The sequence below is a fragment of the Salvelinus namaycush genome, chromosome 27 (assembly GCF_016432855.1).
Source record: "Salvelinus namaycush isolate Seneca chromosome 27, SaNama_1.0, whole genome shotgun sequence".
Classification (NCBI taxonomy): Eukaryota; Metazoa; Chordata; class Actinopteri; order Salmoniformes; family Salmonidae; genus Salvelinus; species Salvelinus namaycush.
The window spans coordinates 23757493-23772949 of record NC_052333.1 but is presented as its reverse complement, the minus strand read 5'-3'; the positions used below and the strand labels follow the sequence as shown (position 1 = coordinate 23772949).

General features: G+C 42.5%; 1 protein-coding gene, 1 long non-coding RNA gene and 5 other non-coding genes across 9 annotated transcripts; 1 reads left to right on the top strand and 6 right to left on the bottom strand.

The window, feature by feature from the left end:
• The first annotated feature begins 889 nt into the window (after window positions 1-889).
• LOC120022239 (CTP synthase 1-like) lies at window positions 890-11615 on the top strand. Of its 2 annotated transcripts, none has more exons than XM_038966120.1 (17): window positions 890-1011; window positions 2081-2253; window positions 4787-4957; window positions 5310-5410; window positions 5574-5774; window positions 5886-5966; window positions 6190-6341; window positions 6885-7017; window positions 8182-8270; window positions 8579-8673; window positions 8821-8927; window positions 9018-9114; window positions 10331-10386; window positions 10466-10562; window positions 10653-10797; window positions 10908-10986; window positions 11094-11615. In XM_038966120.1, exons 2-16 carry the CDS (start codon window positions 2088-2090, stop codon window positions 10981-10983), a joined length of 1767 nt encoding a protein of 588 aa, XP_038822048.1. In that variant the 5' UTR covers window positions 890-1011; window positions 2081-2087; the 3' UTR covers window positions 10984-10986; window positions 11094-11615. The 2 variants fall into 2 exon arrangements, with proteins under 2 accessions (XP_038822048.1, XP_038822049.1); XM_038966121.1 differs by lacking the exon at window positions 890-1011 and adding an exon at window positions 1018-1134.
• LOC120022240 lies at window positions 11353-14235 on the bottom strand. Of its 2 annotated transcripts, none has more exons than XR_005472596.1 (9): window positions 14207-14235; window positions 13490-13554; window positions 13159-13217; window positions 12875-12939; window positions 12631-12678; window positions 12403-12462; window positions 12038-12115; window positions 11778-11859; window positions 11353-11583 (listed from the first exon to the last, which is right to left on the bottom strand). It is a non-coding gene; the product is annotated as an uncharacterized LOC120022240 (long non-coding RNA). The 2 variants fall into 2 exon arrangements; XR_005472595.1 differs by having other exon boundaries at window positions 12042-12115.
• On the bottom strand, window positions 11648-11720 carry LOC120022886. The gene has a single exon (XR_005472659.1). It is a non-coding gene; the product is annotated as a small nucleolar RNA SNORD99 (small nucleolar RNA).
• On the bottom strand, window positions 12764-12842 carry LOC120022871. Its single transcript, XR_005472645.1, has one exon. It is a non-coding gene; the product is annotated as a small nucleolar RNA SNORD103/SNORD85 (small nucleolar RNA).
• Window positions 13033-13113, bottom strand: LOC120022872. Its single transcript, XR_005472646.1, has one exon. It is a non-coding gene; the product is annotated as a small nucleolar RNA SNORD103/SNORD85 (small nucleolar RNA).
• On the bottom strand, window positions 13306-13441 carry LOC120022873. The gene has a single exon (XR_005472647.1). It is a non-coding gene; the product is annotated as a small nucleolar RNA SNORA16B/SNORA16A family (small nucleolar RNA).
• LOC120022874 lies at window positions 13711-13834 on the bottom strand. Its single transcript, XR_005472648.1, has one exon. It is a non-coding gene; the product is annotated as a small nucleolar RNA SNORA16B/SNORA16A family (small nucleolar RNA).
• Window positions 14236-15457: the final 1222 nt, after the last annotated feature.

The window sequence follows — 15457 nt, the reverse complement described above, 5'->3', positions numbered from 1 at the left end:
ATAAGAAAACAAATAAAAATGTGGTAAAAAAAAACAGCTAAAATCTGTCAACCTGCCCCCAGGTAGAACAGATGAGTTTGAAAGTGGATGTGATCTTGTGTGTTTACATGTAAACATAATTATAAAGGCCTTAGGTACCAGGGGTAGAGCGAAGAGGCATTGCACCACTATTGTACTCCCTCCATTGCAGAATATATCATATACTTTTCAAAAGATGTATATGCATTAAAGACAACGTTTATTGTTGCCTCATTTATTTATTGCGTTTTTCTGCCATGTACAGCGCGTCAAAGCAACCACCAAGGATTTTAGATGGAGCAATACTGTCACCTGCCGGTTGCCCCACTAATTATCAGCTGTAAACACTTACCTCCACCATCATGTGGACTGTTCGGCGTATTTTAAATTTTTTATTTAACCTTTATTTAACTAGGCAAGTCAGTTAAAGAACATATTCTTGTTTACAATGACGGCCTACCAAAAGGCAAAATACCTCCTGTGGGGACGGGGGCTGGGATTAAAAAGAAATAACATAAATATAGGACAAAACACACATCACCACAAGAGACAACCTAAGACAACAACATAGCAAGACAGCAACACATGACAACACAGCATGGTAGCAACACAACATGACAACAACATGGTAGGAACACAACATGGGAGCAGGACAAAACATGGTACAAACATTATTGTCGTTTGCTGGTTTGTATCGGACATCATTTGACTATTTTACTCACAATCATGCAATTATTATAAAAATGTAGACATAACAAAAATAACAATATGAAATAACGATTGGCATATTGATATAGCTCAAACCCTGAAAAAAAAATACAATAGTTACATTTCCAGCGTGGTGCATGCGCAGATCCTACGCAACCTTGGCGTCCTCGACCACAAGGACACTCTTGCTTAGTCGCGGGTCTTTTTCTGTACTGCTCTGGTAGAAGATTTGGCCAGTGAACACGTGTTGGAATTTGGAGTGGATGGATAGTCAATTCTAATTAAGTAACTTTTTTTTTTTTATTATTCAAGATTTGAAGGAAGAATTGAAATGTATATACATTGATAATTTAAAATGAATAATGTCCAAATATTTACCATTTGACCGCCTTACACTATTTAGTTTTGGTGAGTTGAAAAACATGCTTCCTTTGTGAACACCGCAGCGCTGAGGTAGCCTAGCCTGCTGTTCGCGTGTTAGCTCAATTGACGCGATGGAGTCAAATATTTGTAGAGCTCGTTGTTCTATCTATGATGGAATCCTCGGGCCTGGTTCCCTTGGAGTCCGCATTTTATATATCCCCTGTACTGTATTATGACAGGTTTGGGCGCGTGGTACATCAATGCATTGTCCTAGGTTAGGATTCAGTTTAGCTAGCTATCCGGCTAGTGTGGCTCATAGTTATTGACAATAGAATAGGATATCAAGCTAACTGTTCTGTAGATAACGTTACTTTATATGTTGCAAGTCCTTTACTGTTAGGTAACTTGTGTTACAACCTTTGCACCTGGCTAACTGCAATGTTTATTAACGAGCTCAGTTGTTGTACATTGTTGCATTTACTTGGTGGTTGTAACCACTGAGAGTAGATATTTTAGATTTCCGATTTTAGCGTTGATGCCTTCGATGCGCGCGCCCTCTTTGTCCTTTATTTCTCTGACCAATGTAACGTTAGCCACCACGCAGGTATCGCTGTACGGTCTTTGCATGTACTGTACTATCGAACGATAGGAATCAGCAAGACACCCCCCCCCATCCTGAGGGGAAGGAATGTTGATTACAAAAAACTCTTGTGCGATTTTTCCAATTGTTCCACTATCTCAGAGGGGTAGACTTGCTTGGTTGAGCAACACTAAATGAAAAAGAAAATGCTAAAGTTTCTTGCTTAAGGGCACAACGGCAGGAGATGGCATCTAGGTGTAGGATACCTAGAATCCTCCCGGTTGGACTTGGGATTCGAAACAGAAATGTTCCAGTTGTTGGTGCACCTCTCCAGCTTCCAGCCGCCTCAAGTAGCTACTAGAATCAATTAACTACATTACTGTAATCCGTATTATTTTGTCTCCTACCCAGTGCCACAATGAAGTACATCCTGGTCACTGGTGGCGTCATTTCAGGCATCGGGAAGGGCATCATCGCCTCCAGTGTGGGAACCATCCTCAAGTCATGTGGTCTGCGTGTCACCGCCATCAAGGTTGACCCCTACATCAATATAGATGCAGGGACCTTCTCTCCATACGAGCATGGTGAGTTCAGGAAATGTTCTGTATTATAGAAATAGGGATTTTAAGATCTGTCTTGTGTGTATGCTGTGTAACTTGGTTCACAATGGTGAGTCCAGGGTCATGAAACAGAAGAAAATGCTAACAAACTATTATAGGTTGAAACGACACTGTCAATGCAATTATATGCCATGATGAGGCCTCCTAAGTACTATTCTCTGTTTGTTATGGAATTACTTTCTTTGCTCAAGCACAGTTGTCGGAATCAGAAAATGTTATTGCCATACAATAAATGTTACTAGGAATGTGTGTTGGTGTCCTGTGTACACAGAAGGGTACCTCAACATCAATAGTCTAGATTAGAGGTCGACCGATTAATTGGAATGGCCGATTAATTGGAATGGCCGATAACTTGAAATGGGCCACAATTATTCATAACAATCAGAAATTGGTATTTTTGGACACCTTTATTTCACTAGGCAAGTCAGTTAAGAACACATTCTTATTTTCAATGACGGCCTAGGAACGGTGGGTTAACTGCCTTGTTCAGGTGCAGAACGACAGATTTTTACCTTGTCAGCTCAGGGATTCGTTTTTTGCAACCTTCCCGTTACTAGTCCAACGCTCTAACCACCTGCCTTATATTGCACTCCATGAGGAGCCTGCGTGGCAGGCTGACTACCTGTTATGCAAGGGCAGCAACAAGTTAAGTTGCTAGTTAGCATTAAACTTATAAAAAACAATCAATCTTCACATAATCACTAGTTAACTACACATGGTTGATGATATTACTAGTTTATCTAGCGTGTCCTACGTTGCAAATAATCGATGCGGTGCCTGTTAATTTCTCATCGAATCACAGCCTACTTCGCCAAACGGGTGATGATTTAGCACGGTCGTTGCACCAAACCTAACCATAAACATCAATGCCTTTCTTTAAGGTCAATACACAAGTATATATTTTTAAACCTGCATATTTAGTTAATATTGCTTGTTAACATGAATTTATTATAATTAGGGAAATTGTGTCACTTCTCTTGCATTCCTTGCAAGCAGTCAGGGTATATGCAGCAGTTTGGGCCGCCTGGCTCGTTGCGAACTGTGTGAAGTCCATTTATTCCTAACAAAGACCGTAATTAATTTGCCAGAATTTTACATAATTATGACATAACATTGAAGGTTGTACAATGTAACAGCAATATTTAGACTTAGGGATGCCATCCGTTAGATAAAATACGGAACGGTTCCGTATTTCACAAAGAATAAACGTTTTGTTTTCGAGATGATAGTTTCCGGATTCGACCATTTTAATGACCTACTTTCTGTGTATTATTATGTTATAATTAAGTCTATGATTTGATAGAGCAGTCTGACTGAGCGATGGTAGGCAGCAGCAGGCTCGTAAGCATTCATTCAAACAGCACTTTTGTGCGTTTGCCAGCAGCTCTTCGCAATGCTTCAAGCATTCAGCTGTTTATGACTTCAAGCCTATCAACTCCCGAGATTAGGCTGGTGTAACCGATGTGAAATGGCTAGCTAGTTAGCGGGGTGCGCGCTAATAGCGTTTCAATCGGTGACGTCACTCGCTCTGAGACTTGAAGTAGTTGTTCCCCTTGCTCTGCAAGGGCCACGGCCTTTGTGGAGCAATGGGTAACGATGCTTCGAGGGTGGCTGTTGTCGATGTGTTCCTGGTTCGAGCCCAGGTAGGGGTGAGGAGAGGGACGGAAGCTATACTGTTACACTGGCAATACTAAAGGGCCTATAAGAACATCCAATAGTCAAAGGTTAATGAAATACAAATGGTATAGAGAGAAGTAGTCCTATAATTCCTATAATAACTACAACCTAAAACTTCTTACCTGGGAATATTGAAGACTCATGTTAAAAGGAACCACCAGCTTTCATGTGTTCTGAGCAAGGAACTTAAACGTTAGCTTTTTTACATGGCACATATTGCACTTTTACTTTCTTCTCCAACACTTTGTTTTTGCATTATTTAAACCAAATTGAACATGTTTCATTATGTCTTTGAAGCTAAATTGATTTTATTGATGTATTATATTAAGTTAAAATAAGTGTTAATTCAGTATTGTTGTAATTGTCATTATTACAAATACATTTAAAAAATCGTCCGATTTAATCGGTATCGGATTTTTTTTGGTCCTCCAATAATCGGTATCGGCGTTGAAAAATCCTAATCGGTCGACCTCTAGTCTAGATCCCTCAAACTCAACTCTGGACCTTGAAGTCAGTTCCACCCCTCCCTCCCCTCTAATCAGGGACTGATTTTGACATGGGGCTCCAGGTGTGTGTAATTAATTATCAGGTCAAACAGAAAACCAGCAGGCTCTGGACCTCGTAGGGTAAGAGTTTAATACCCCTGGTCTAGATCAACATCGATACAGATGGAGACATGGACATCTATTCAAATATACAGAATCCTGTCCCTCGCTCTGTGTCTACGTGACATGTTTGCGTGTTGACTAGGGTTTTAACCATACCACTCGACTTCTTCCGGGTGAGGTGTTTTACCGCTGTTCCTCTGCTCTCCCTCCAGGTGAGGTGTTTGTGCTGGACGATGGGGGTGAGGTGGATCTGGACCTGGGGAACTACGAGAGGTTCCTGGACATCAGACTGACCAAAGACAACAACCTGACCACCGGCAAGATCTACCAGTCTGTCATCAACAAGGAGAGGAAAGGAGACTACCTGGGAAAGACCGTACAGGGTAAGACTACCTATAAGACGGTGCGGGACAAGGGCTGGGATGACTTGTAGAAACTGTGTATATACAGGGGTTAAAGGAAGAGCTACTAATCTGTCATCAACAGGAAGAGGAGACTACCTGGGAAAGACTGTACATAGTCATGCTGGGAGAGAGACTGGGTATACAGGAGTTCAGACCCTTGTTGAATAGTTGATGTGCATTTGATTTAGCTTGTGTGACATGGCAGTTCTGACCTCAGTCCAATATCCTATGAAGAACCAATGACAAAAAGGAAGGATATGAGCTATCAAGTTCTCTTGTCACTTTCTCTGCATCTCCAGACTAACTGTCCCTGTTTGGTATATCCTTGCAGTGGTGCCCCACATCACTGATGCGATCCAGGAGTGGGTGATGCGTCAGGCCAGAGTACCTGTTGACGATGACGGTGTGGAGCCTCAGATCTGTGTCATCGAGGTAAAAGATTATGGTTAACACTGGTAGATCAATGACTTCCAGAGAACCTTTATTGGTTTGATAATAGTGTGACATATGTACTTGGAGTCATTTCAGGCTGGCTAGTTACTAGTTGTATTCCTGTGTAATTGTGTATCCCGGTATGTCTGTTTTATGTGTGCAGCTAGGAGGCACTGTGGGAGACATCGAGAGCATGCCTTTCATCGAAGCCTTCAGGCAGTTCCAGTTCAAGGTGAAGAGGGAGAACTTCTGTAACATCCACGTCAGCCTGGTCCCACAGCCCAGTGCCACAGGAGAGCAGAAGACCAAACCCACTCAGAACAGTGTCAGAGAGCTCAGAGGACTCGGCCTGTCTCCTGATCTGGTGAGTTTAAATTAACCCAAGTTTTTCTAGTCCTAGCAAGCCGTCATAACCACTTTTCTGTCCATTTGTACATTTAGTGCAAGGATTGTTTGTGTTGTCAATTCCCTCCAGATCATGTGTCGCTGCTCCACTCCCCTGGAGAACTCTGTCAAAGAGAAGATCTCCATGTTCTGTCATGTAGAACCTGAACAGGTAAGACCTGATCGTACAGTCACACACTAGAATGAAACGACACTGGCTCAATAAATCTTCCCAGTGATTCCTCACATCCTACCTTGTCATCTCCTTCTCTACTGTACTAGAGAAGGTCCAATAAATCTCCCCTTGGAGGATGTGAGGAATCAAGGAAAGATGAATAAAGAACCACTGAAGCCTTTAGTTGTGACTGAGTGTTAGCTCTCCCCTCCTCTCCCAGGTGATCTGCGTGGCAGACGTGTCGTCCATCTACAGAGTGCCTCTGCTACTGGAGAACCAGGGGGTGGTGGGCTACTTCTGTCAGAGACTAGACCTTCCTATAGAGACACGCCCCAGGAAGATGCTCACCAAGTGGAAGGAGATGTCTGACAGGTGGGTGTGGCGGGCAGGCTGGTAGCGCTCGATTATTTAGACCGGGGCTCAGTTTCCCATGCTTAAGATGCTTTTGGGAAACCGGGCCCTGGGCTGTTAATTGTCAGTCCTAATAAAGGACCAATTCAGACCTGGGACACCAGGTGAGTGCAATTAACTACCAGGTAGAAACAAAAAACAAGTGTCGTCCCTCCAGGACCAGAATTGAACAGTCCTGATTTAGACCCACCACGTTTGAGTTTGACCTCTGGATAAAGAACTACAGAGAAATGTAATGATGCTGTTTGGTTGCTCTGCCTATTCACCTGTTGTATTGCAGCACTATGGAGTGACCGGTATTCAGATGATTGGTGCTTTAGACAACTGGGAACTCTGAAAAAGGGGGTCAAATCATGACGGCGGTTATCTCCAAGTCGGGAGCTCTCGAAAGATGTCAGTGTTTCTGAGTTCCCAGTTGTCTTGAATGCACTGAAGTTGGAGATTTCAGAGTTCTCAGTTTTGAACGAGGCATATAACTTTGCCTATGGTGTTTTTGAATCCCAGGTCAGACAGGCTCCTAGAGCAGTGTTCTATAGCCCTGGTGGGGAAATACACCAAGTTCACAGACTCCTACGCGTCAGTCATCAAAGCGCTAGAACACTCTGCCTTAGCCATCTGCCACAAACTGGATATCAAGGTAAAACACACACAGCCAGGCTAAAACACATGTACAAACTACACACTTGGAAAGGCACTACTGGCTGGTTTCCTGGACATATAATAAGACTAGTCCTGGACTAAGAAACACTTTCAATGTAGAAAGCACATTCTAGTCCAGGATTACGCTTAATCGGTGTCTGGAAAACCAGCCCTACATCCAAAAGCATCTTAACCTGTGCATGACAGTGCATCTTTTTCTATTTAGTTTCTTACACAGCAAGGTTAAATTATACTGTTCCTCTGGCTTGGATGTCCTTAGGAAAAGGTTTTATTTTGAAGAAGATTGCTGCTATAAAGTGTGATTTCATGTTTAAGTCTTACTTGTTTGTGCAGTCATGTCAACTATACTGAACAAAAATATAAATGCAACATTTAGTGTTGGTCCCATTTTTCAAGAACTGAAATAAAAGATCCCAGTAATGTTTCATATGCACAAAAAGCTTATTTTGCTCAAATTTGTTTACATTCCTGTTAGTGAGCATTTATCCTTTGCCAAGATAATCAATCCACCTTGACAGGTGTGGCATATCAAGAAGCTGATTAAACAGCATGATCATTACACAGGTAGACCTTGTGCAGGGGACAATAAAAGGTCACTCAAATGTGCAGTTGTCACAACCCAATGTCACAGATGTCAAGTTTTGGGGGAGTGTGCAATTGGCATGCTGACAGCTGGAATGTCCAACAGAGCTGTTGCCAGATAATTGAAGGGTAATTTCTCTACTATAAGCTGCCTCCAATGTTGTTTTAGAGAATTTGGCAGTACATCCAACCGGCTTCAACTGCATACCACATGTAACCACGCCAGTCCAGAAACTCCTTATCCGGACTCTTCACCGGGGGGGGGGCTGCTGAGGAGTGTTCTGTCTTTAAAGCCTTTTGTGGGGGGAAAACTCATTCTGATAGGCTTGGCCTGGCTCCCTAGTGGATGACCCTATGACCGCCCCTGCCCAGTTATGTGAAATTCATAGATTGGGGCTGAATGAATTTGATTTAAATTGACTGATTTCCTTCTATGAACTGTAACTCAGTAAAATCGTTTGTGTTAAGTATTTGTTCAGTATTGGATAAGCTACGTCCTATCGGGTCAATAGCAAACCATTCTCATGTCTCCCCCTCCCGTCATCTATTTTTTTCTCAGTATATTGACTCAGCAGACCTGGAGCCAAACACACTGAAGGAGGAGCCTGTGAAGTACCATGAGGCGTGGCAAAAACTCTGCAGTGCTGAGTAAGTATGGTAGGGTCTGGAGTAGAAGGTCTAGCAGTGGGATGTGGCATCTTGTATTCTCCAATCCTCTTGTACCCCCAGCCAGTTCTACTTATTTTATGTACGGTAGTCTAGTACCAGCACAGCTGATTCATCCAGTTGAATAGGGTATGCCTGAACTTAAACACATCAATTAAGTAGAAGTGGCTGGGGGGGGACACGGGGAGAAACACTGAGATATGGCATCACAGGGGGTCAGTTGGACTGGTAGAGAACAGGGTCAGTATTGTGACTATGTTCATGATGATGGTGTTTCCCTCCCTCCACAGTGGCATCCTGGTACCTGGGGGGTTTGGAGTCAGAGGGACAGAGGGGAAGATCCACGCCATCAACTGGGCACGCAAACAGAAGAAACCCTTCCTAGGTACAGAATTGTCTATCGGTGGCAGGCAGCCATGAGGATGCAGTCTTTAGATCAAGGAACAAATTACACCTAAGGATGGAATTAAAGTTTTCCATTCACATTCCTTCATGTATGTGCAGCGTTAACCTGACTCCTATGGGTTTGCAGGTGTGTGTCTAGGGATGCAGCTGGCTGTGTGTGAATTTGCCAGGAATGTGCTAGAATGGGAAGATGCCAACTCTACAGAGTTTCATCCCGAATCAAAGCATCCTGTTGTAGGTTCCACCTTCATAAGATCTCCCCTCCCCTTTACTGGTTGTGAAGGCCAACAAAAAGAGAGCTGATTCCTTACTGGTTCTTTCTAGGTGATTGACATGCCAGAACACAATCCTGGGCAGATGGGTGGGACCATGAGGTTGGGAAAGAGACGGACCATTTTCAAGACCACCAACAGTATACTAAGTAAGAGACCAAACTTTGAGAGTAAAGTCAGTCATAATCACACACTATAAAGTGCATTCGGAAAGTATTCAGACCCCTTGACTTTTTCTTATGTTAGACTTGTTTTAAAATTGATTAAATAAAACATTTCTCAATCTACACACAATACCTCATATTGATAAAGCGAAAGCTGTTTTTTTTGTTGCACATTTATATTTTAAAAAGATACCTTATTTACAGAACTATTCAGACCCTTTGCTATGAGACTTGAAATTGAACTCAGGTGCATCCTGTTTCCATTGATCTTCCTTGGAGTCCACCCGTGGTAAATAAAATTATTTGGAAAGGCTCACACCTGTCTTTATAAGGTCACACAGTTAAGTGCATGTCAGGTCGAAGGAATTGTCCATAGAGCGCCGAGGCACACATCTCGGGAAGGGTACCAAAACATTTCTGCAGCATTGAAAGGTACCCAACAACAGTGGCATCCATCAATCTTAAATGGAAGAAGTTTGGAACCGCCACGACTCCAGAGCTGGCCTCCCGGTCAAGCTGGGGAGAAGGGCTTAGGTCAGGGAGGTGACCAAGAACACAATGGTCACTGGCAGACCTTCTCTGTGGAGATGGGAGAACCTTCCAGAAGGACCACCATCTCTGTAGCACTCCATCAATCAGGCCTTTATGGTAGTGGCCAGACGGAAGCCACTCTTCAGTAAACGGTACATTACAGCCCGCTTGGAATTTGCCAAAAGGCCCCTAAAGAATCTGACCATGATCAACAAGATTCTTTGGCTTGAATGCCAAGCACCATCCCTACGTTAAAAGCATGGTGGGGCAGCATCATGCTGTGGGGATGTTTTTCAGCGGCAGGGACTGGAAGACTAGTCAGGATCAAGTATAGAGATCCTTGATGAAAACCTGCTCCAGAGTGCTCAGGACCTCAGACTGGGGGCTAAGGTTCACCTTCCAACAGGACAACGCCAAGAGGAATGGAATGGCTTCGGGACAAGTCTGTGACCCAGCCAGAGCACGGACTCGAACCGGCAATCGCTGCCGGATGTGATTCAACGAAGTACGGCGTAAAGAGTCTGAATAGTTATGTAAATATATTTCAGTTTAATTTTTAATGAATTTGCTTCATTATGGGGGGGGAACTATTTCATCCATTTTACAATGTGGAAAAAGTCAAGGGGTCTGAACTTTCCAAATGTGTTGTACCTGCTGTGTTTCATTGCAGGAAGACTTTACGGAGATGCTGAGTACGTGGATGAGAGACACCGACATCGCTTTGAGGTTGATGTTCACATCACTTTATATACCTTCTCTACATGTCACTAGTGTTTCAGTGTGCTTACCTTGTTTCTGGTCTCAGGTGAACCCAGAGCTGAAGGATCACTTTGAGGGGAAAGGCTTTCACTTCGTGGGTCAAGATGTAGAAGGAGAGCGAATGGAAGTCATTGAGCTAGACGGTAAGAGTGTCTGGGATCATGTGTAGACAAAATGGTTTGTCTGGTTTGCATGTACCTTTTATACTCACACATATCTGCTTTTATTTCTAGATCATCCGTATTTCGTAGGGGTGCAGTATCACCCTGAGTTCACCTCTCGCCCCATCAAACCATCGCCTCCCTACTTTGGCCTCCTGCTGGCATCAGCCGGGAAACTACAGAGCTACCTACAGAAGGGTTGCTGTCTGTCTCCACGGTAACTCAGTATGAGTCCTAAACCTGTGTTAAATTTCGCAGTGGGGCAATGAATGTTATAGGTACGAGAACTGTACGAGAAATATTGTCGTTTGAATACCATCTCTGTAGGGACACGTACAGTGATCAGAGCGGCGGCAGCTCCCCAGACCCGGAAATAACTGAGTCCTCACAGGAATTTGTGTGACTGGTAAGCAACACTAATATTTAATTCTGACTTTCTATAGCATGTCAGTTTGGATTCTAGGCTACCCAACTGCTAGCCATTTAACTGCCCACTATTTTCCTTTCTTGCAGAGGGAAAGGAACAATGAAGAGTTGTAACAGGAAATCCATTTCTAAATGGAGGATCAAGGGCTAAATTAGCTCTTAAAGATGTTTATGTATATGCTGTGAAATGTAACCCATTTTGGGTCAAACATGCCTCAATACACTTACGCAGTACTAAAGATGTGACTTTCTTTACCTGGGACAAATCCCTTAAGAAACATATGGATTGGTCGAGCTTCTCATTTCATTGAAACACTTATGACAAGAAATGAGGTCTGTACATTTCAGGGTTAATTAATTTTATTTTACTGAAAGGATGCACATGACAAGATTTTTTTGCAGTGAAGAGCAAATATTTTTCCATCAATACTTGAGCTCTTATAGCACAAATTATTTAGTCATAGTGAAGGATGTGAGCAGCAGCTACATACCGTTAGTGGAATTCCCACTAGAGCATAACAGCTGATGTTATGCTGGCAAGAGAAAGCCCTTGTGTAGGACATTCTTTTCACAAGACCTGAGAATAAAAGTAATGTTTTAGTGGCTGGAGACAATTTGTATCGTACACACTTAAGGTACCGTTCTGATCTCAGTCCCATATCCGCATGTTTCATCCATCAGTCACATTTTAAAAGGTATCAATCATTGATCAGAACACACCAGAGCCTGCACAGATGATGCAGTGATTAGCATGAGGCAAAGTAGAAGTACCTTAAAACCCTGTTTACGGTATATCAACGCTGAAGTGTAATTGGTCAATGCCAGTCATTCCACCCAGAGGCAGTTGCAAGACCTGCAAATGAAATAAGTTCAGCATCTTGATATATACACATACATTACGGCCAAGGAATTACTCTGATCTAAGTCCCATATCCGCATGTTTCATCCAGCAGTCACATAAAAGGTATCAGCATTGATCTGAAGATTAATCACAAGCACTTAACCCCCCAAAATGATAGTTCAGTATATACCTACAGATGGACATTCCCATCAAGGGACCTGGATTGGGCCATCATCTCAAGTGTTGAGGCACACTTTTACCTCCATACCTGCAGAAAGACCCAGTCAGACATTAGAAATTCAGCAGTGCACAAATTAAGCGCTAATGGCAGAATTTACATTGGTGGAACCATCGAAGCTACATTACTATGGTTCAAAGATGCAGCTAAACATCTGTAGGACAGTTGAGTGACTACCTCAGACAGAGAGGCTAGGACAGTCAAAGACTCCCCATTTCTCTGGCATGCACTTGGAGAACCAGAGGCTACAGACAGAGCCCGGGTCCTTAGGATAGCATGCTACCATGGGGACCAGACAACACTTAAAAAATCCTTACCAGCTGTTCAATCTCTAGGCGATTGGGTCGTCACCTCTGCCATTTCAGTTGGTACGAGACCTAATGAGAAACAAAGTGACCTTATTGGGATGATCAATCTAGGCTCATTTCCATTAAACAGGCTCAGAAGTTGAATAGTGGAATGTCCTCATTTATCCAGGTAGGTTAAATTATCAAGACAATGAGGGCAAGTGTCAGACAGAATGAAAGGCAGACATTTTGAATTACCTCCAGAATATTAAGTGGTTAATTCTCAAGGCATCTGAGGTTATAAGCCTATAGAGAAAATTGTGAGTCAGGTTAGACAGCTACATGTTTATTTACATAGTAAAAACACCACAATTTGCTCTCATTGCAATATCTTGGCTCAGACGAGTACTATAAATTCTCATCAAAGAGGTACTCCTCTAAGTGAGGGCAAGTTTGTCATCACAGCCAAAACATAGATGTAATTCTTTTCTTCTTTTTTTACCTCCAATTAGAACGTCCACTGGTTCATTCTAATCCCATTCTATAGGGTCTTCAGATTGACTAATCCTGTAGAGCATTAGAAGATTAGGATCAGGTAAAGAGATACTTTGTTGTATAGCCAAAACAAAACAGTTTACATTCAGTTAAGTAAATGATATATCTGGGCTCAGACGAGTACTAAGAAGTTCTCAGCATCGAGGCACTCCTCTAAGTGAGGGCAAGTGTCTCATCACAGCCAGAATGAAGGATGGTGAAACGTCTTGAAATCATCCTGCATAAACGTACCTTCTGCATATCCATTTGTTAATCCACCGTCGGGGGACTGCTCAGAAGATACCATTGGGCTTCGAGCGCATAGGGAAGAATCCAATTAGAAAACGTAATCCATCATATGACCAATACATCCACATTTTCTAAGTACAATGGTGCATGGACTGTCCTTCCCCTTAATGTTGCTGCGTCAGTTACTTTCGAACTGGACAGCGACCGTCGGTGAAAGTATTGTTTTTGGCATCATGTTGACCATGTCTGCTACAAGAATGCAGGAACGGCTTCGATAGGTGCCTGGGTTTTAGAATGGGTTGTACAGAGATCATAGTTCATTGACACTGCTCACCTATTCTGCAGTAGCAATGCAGCCATATTGGGTTGGGCAGGGTTCATCGTATGGCGTTTGTCCACCTAGAAGCAGAGATCAATGAGGTACTCAGTAGGGCTAACCTTAAGCCCACACAGCTAGTTAGCTACACTCACTGCACAAAATGTAACAATTGCTTGTATAACCATCTACTCAATGTTTGACATCGTTTGCCATAGTTGCTGGCTCACTAAAATTGTCACCGTTCTTTCCCAAATTGTTGCTGATAAGTTAGACCTTCACAGCAACCGTCGGTAAAACCATGGCTCTTGTCGACCGATTCAGCGGGAAGAATGGACTGAATCGGCATCGATAAAGGCCGCGAGCAGCAGCGGCCACGTGGAAATCACAGGCCAAAGTAGTTAGTTAACAATGAGTATTGAACTAGCGTAGGTAAGCATGTTCGAAACGGTACATGTAACTTCACGATTAACATAAGCTTGCCCACAAGGTTCACAGAAACTACTTTAGTTGCTAACTTAACTGGCTATAGCAAACTAGGTCACAATAACGTGCAGGTCCCGCCGGAAGTTAGTCTACCAGTCCTAGGAACCGATAACAAAACGCCAGAAAACCCATTCTAACATTAAAGTAAATGCTTTTCCCAAGACATGTAATATTGGCAAATAAGTTAAACAGCTTTCACTTGAATATAAAAGGTGCTGTCAAGCGATAACTATTTTGCTGGTAACTCACCTTTGCATTTAGCTTGAACTGAAGAGAGCGAAAACCCGCCGTCTATTGGTTTATATAGTGTGGGACAACCTGGCGATTGGTCCACATGTGTCACATGGACGAGATGTATGACGGTATATGACGTTCGCCATAAATCATAGACCGCTATCAACATAGCTACCAATGCTAGAATGTGGCAGAAATTATATAGCTAATGGCTACTGATAAGACTAACTATAAATAATGAACAAATAATACAACGAAAATAGACGGGGTAAAAACATGAAAACCCAAACAGAAATACCTGTTTGAAGAGAGGCAAACAAAAACATTTTCACTTGAAGCTATTGCTAATTTATTACGCCTGGTCAATGTAGTTCTGACCAAGACAAATCAATGGATTGCTGCCAGTGCCAACACTTGTGATTTTTGGATTAAGGCATCTGAGGTTGATAAAGGCCACACACTAGTATTTATTGCAGACGTCCTATGCCTATACGAGTAGGCAACAATGGGAAATTACACTTCCGGATTTGAAAATAGATGTGTAGGTCTGTAGGTGATAGAATAATTTTTATGTTTAAGATAATGACTAAAGTATTCCACCCTGAAACCATATAATTGTATGAAATGTGTTAGAGTCATAATCCAATAACGTGTGTGACTAGACCTTTTAAGACTAGGCCATTGTGTTACTATTTCGCAATATGAGCAGGGTATAGTTGAGACATTCAAGGACAACTGAACTGTCGACTTGTGATAACGGTGAAACTAATAACTGGAAAGAGGCCTCCCCAGCCTAGGGAGGAGAGCAACTGTTAGAAACGGCTTGCAGAAGATAATGAAACATGTTGCAGAAGTGTGATAAACAATGTATGTGAACTGTGGGAAAATACAGCCCACCTAAAGCGAGGTGGAGTTTCTACTGATGTGAGTTTATTTGTGTGTGTGCTATAAAAAGACTGTGTTCTCATTTTGAAGATAGAGCGCTCTCTGAATAAAGAATTAATCTATTGCAGGTTGAGACTGTCTATATATTTGAACTGGAGCTTTACAACCTTCAGGAATTAGACAGAGATATAAAATAGTTCAGTTAGAACATTGAGATAGAAATTCTCGTGATAGTAGAACATCTATGCAATCGAGGTGAATATATTTAGTAGGCCAATAGTGTTGAAAGTGATTACTATAATCAATGCTGTTAGGCAAGCCTAAGTGAGAACTAGATTTCAACTGAGCAAAGTCAACAACCCAACAAACGCACACACTGAC

Coding starts and splice junctions, on each gene's coding strand:
- LOC120022239 (XM_038966120.1), top strand. CDS start 2,088: ATGAAGTACATCCTGGTCACTGGTGGCGTCATTTCAGGCATCGGGAAG. Junction 5,967..6,189: donor GTCATGTAGAACCTGAACAG/GTAAGACCTGAT, acceptor CTCCTCTCCCAG/GTGATCTGCGTGGCAGACGT. Junction 8,271..8,578: donor CAAAAACTCTGCAGTGCTGA/GTAAGTATGGTA, acceptor CTCCCTCCACAG/TGGCATCCTGGTACCTGGGG.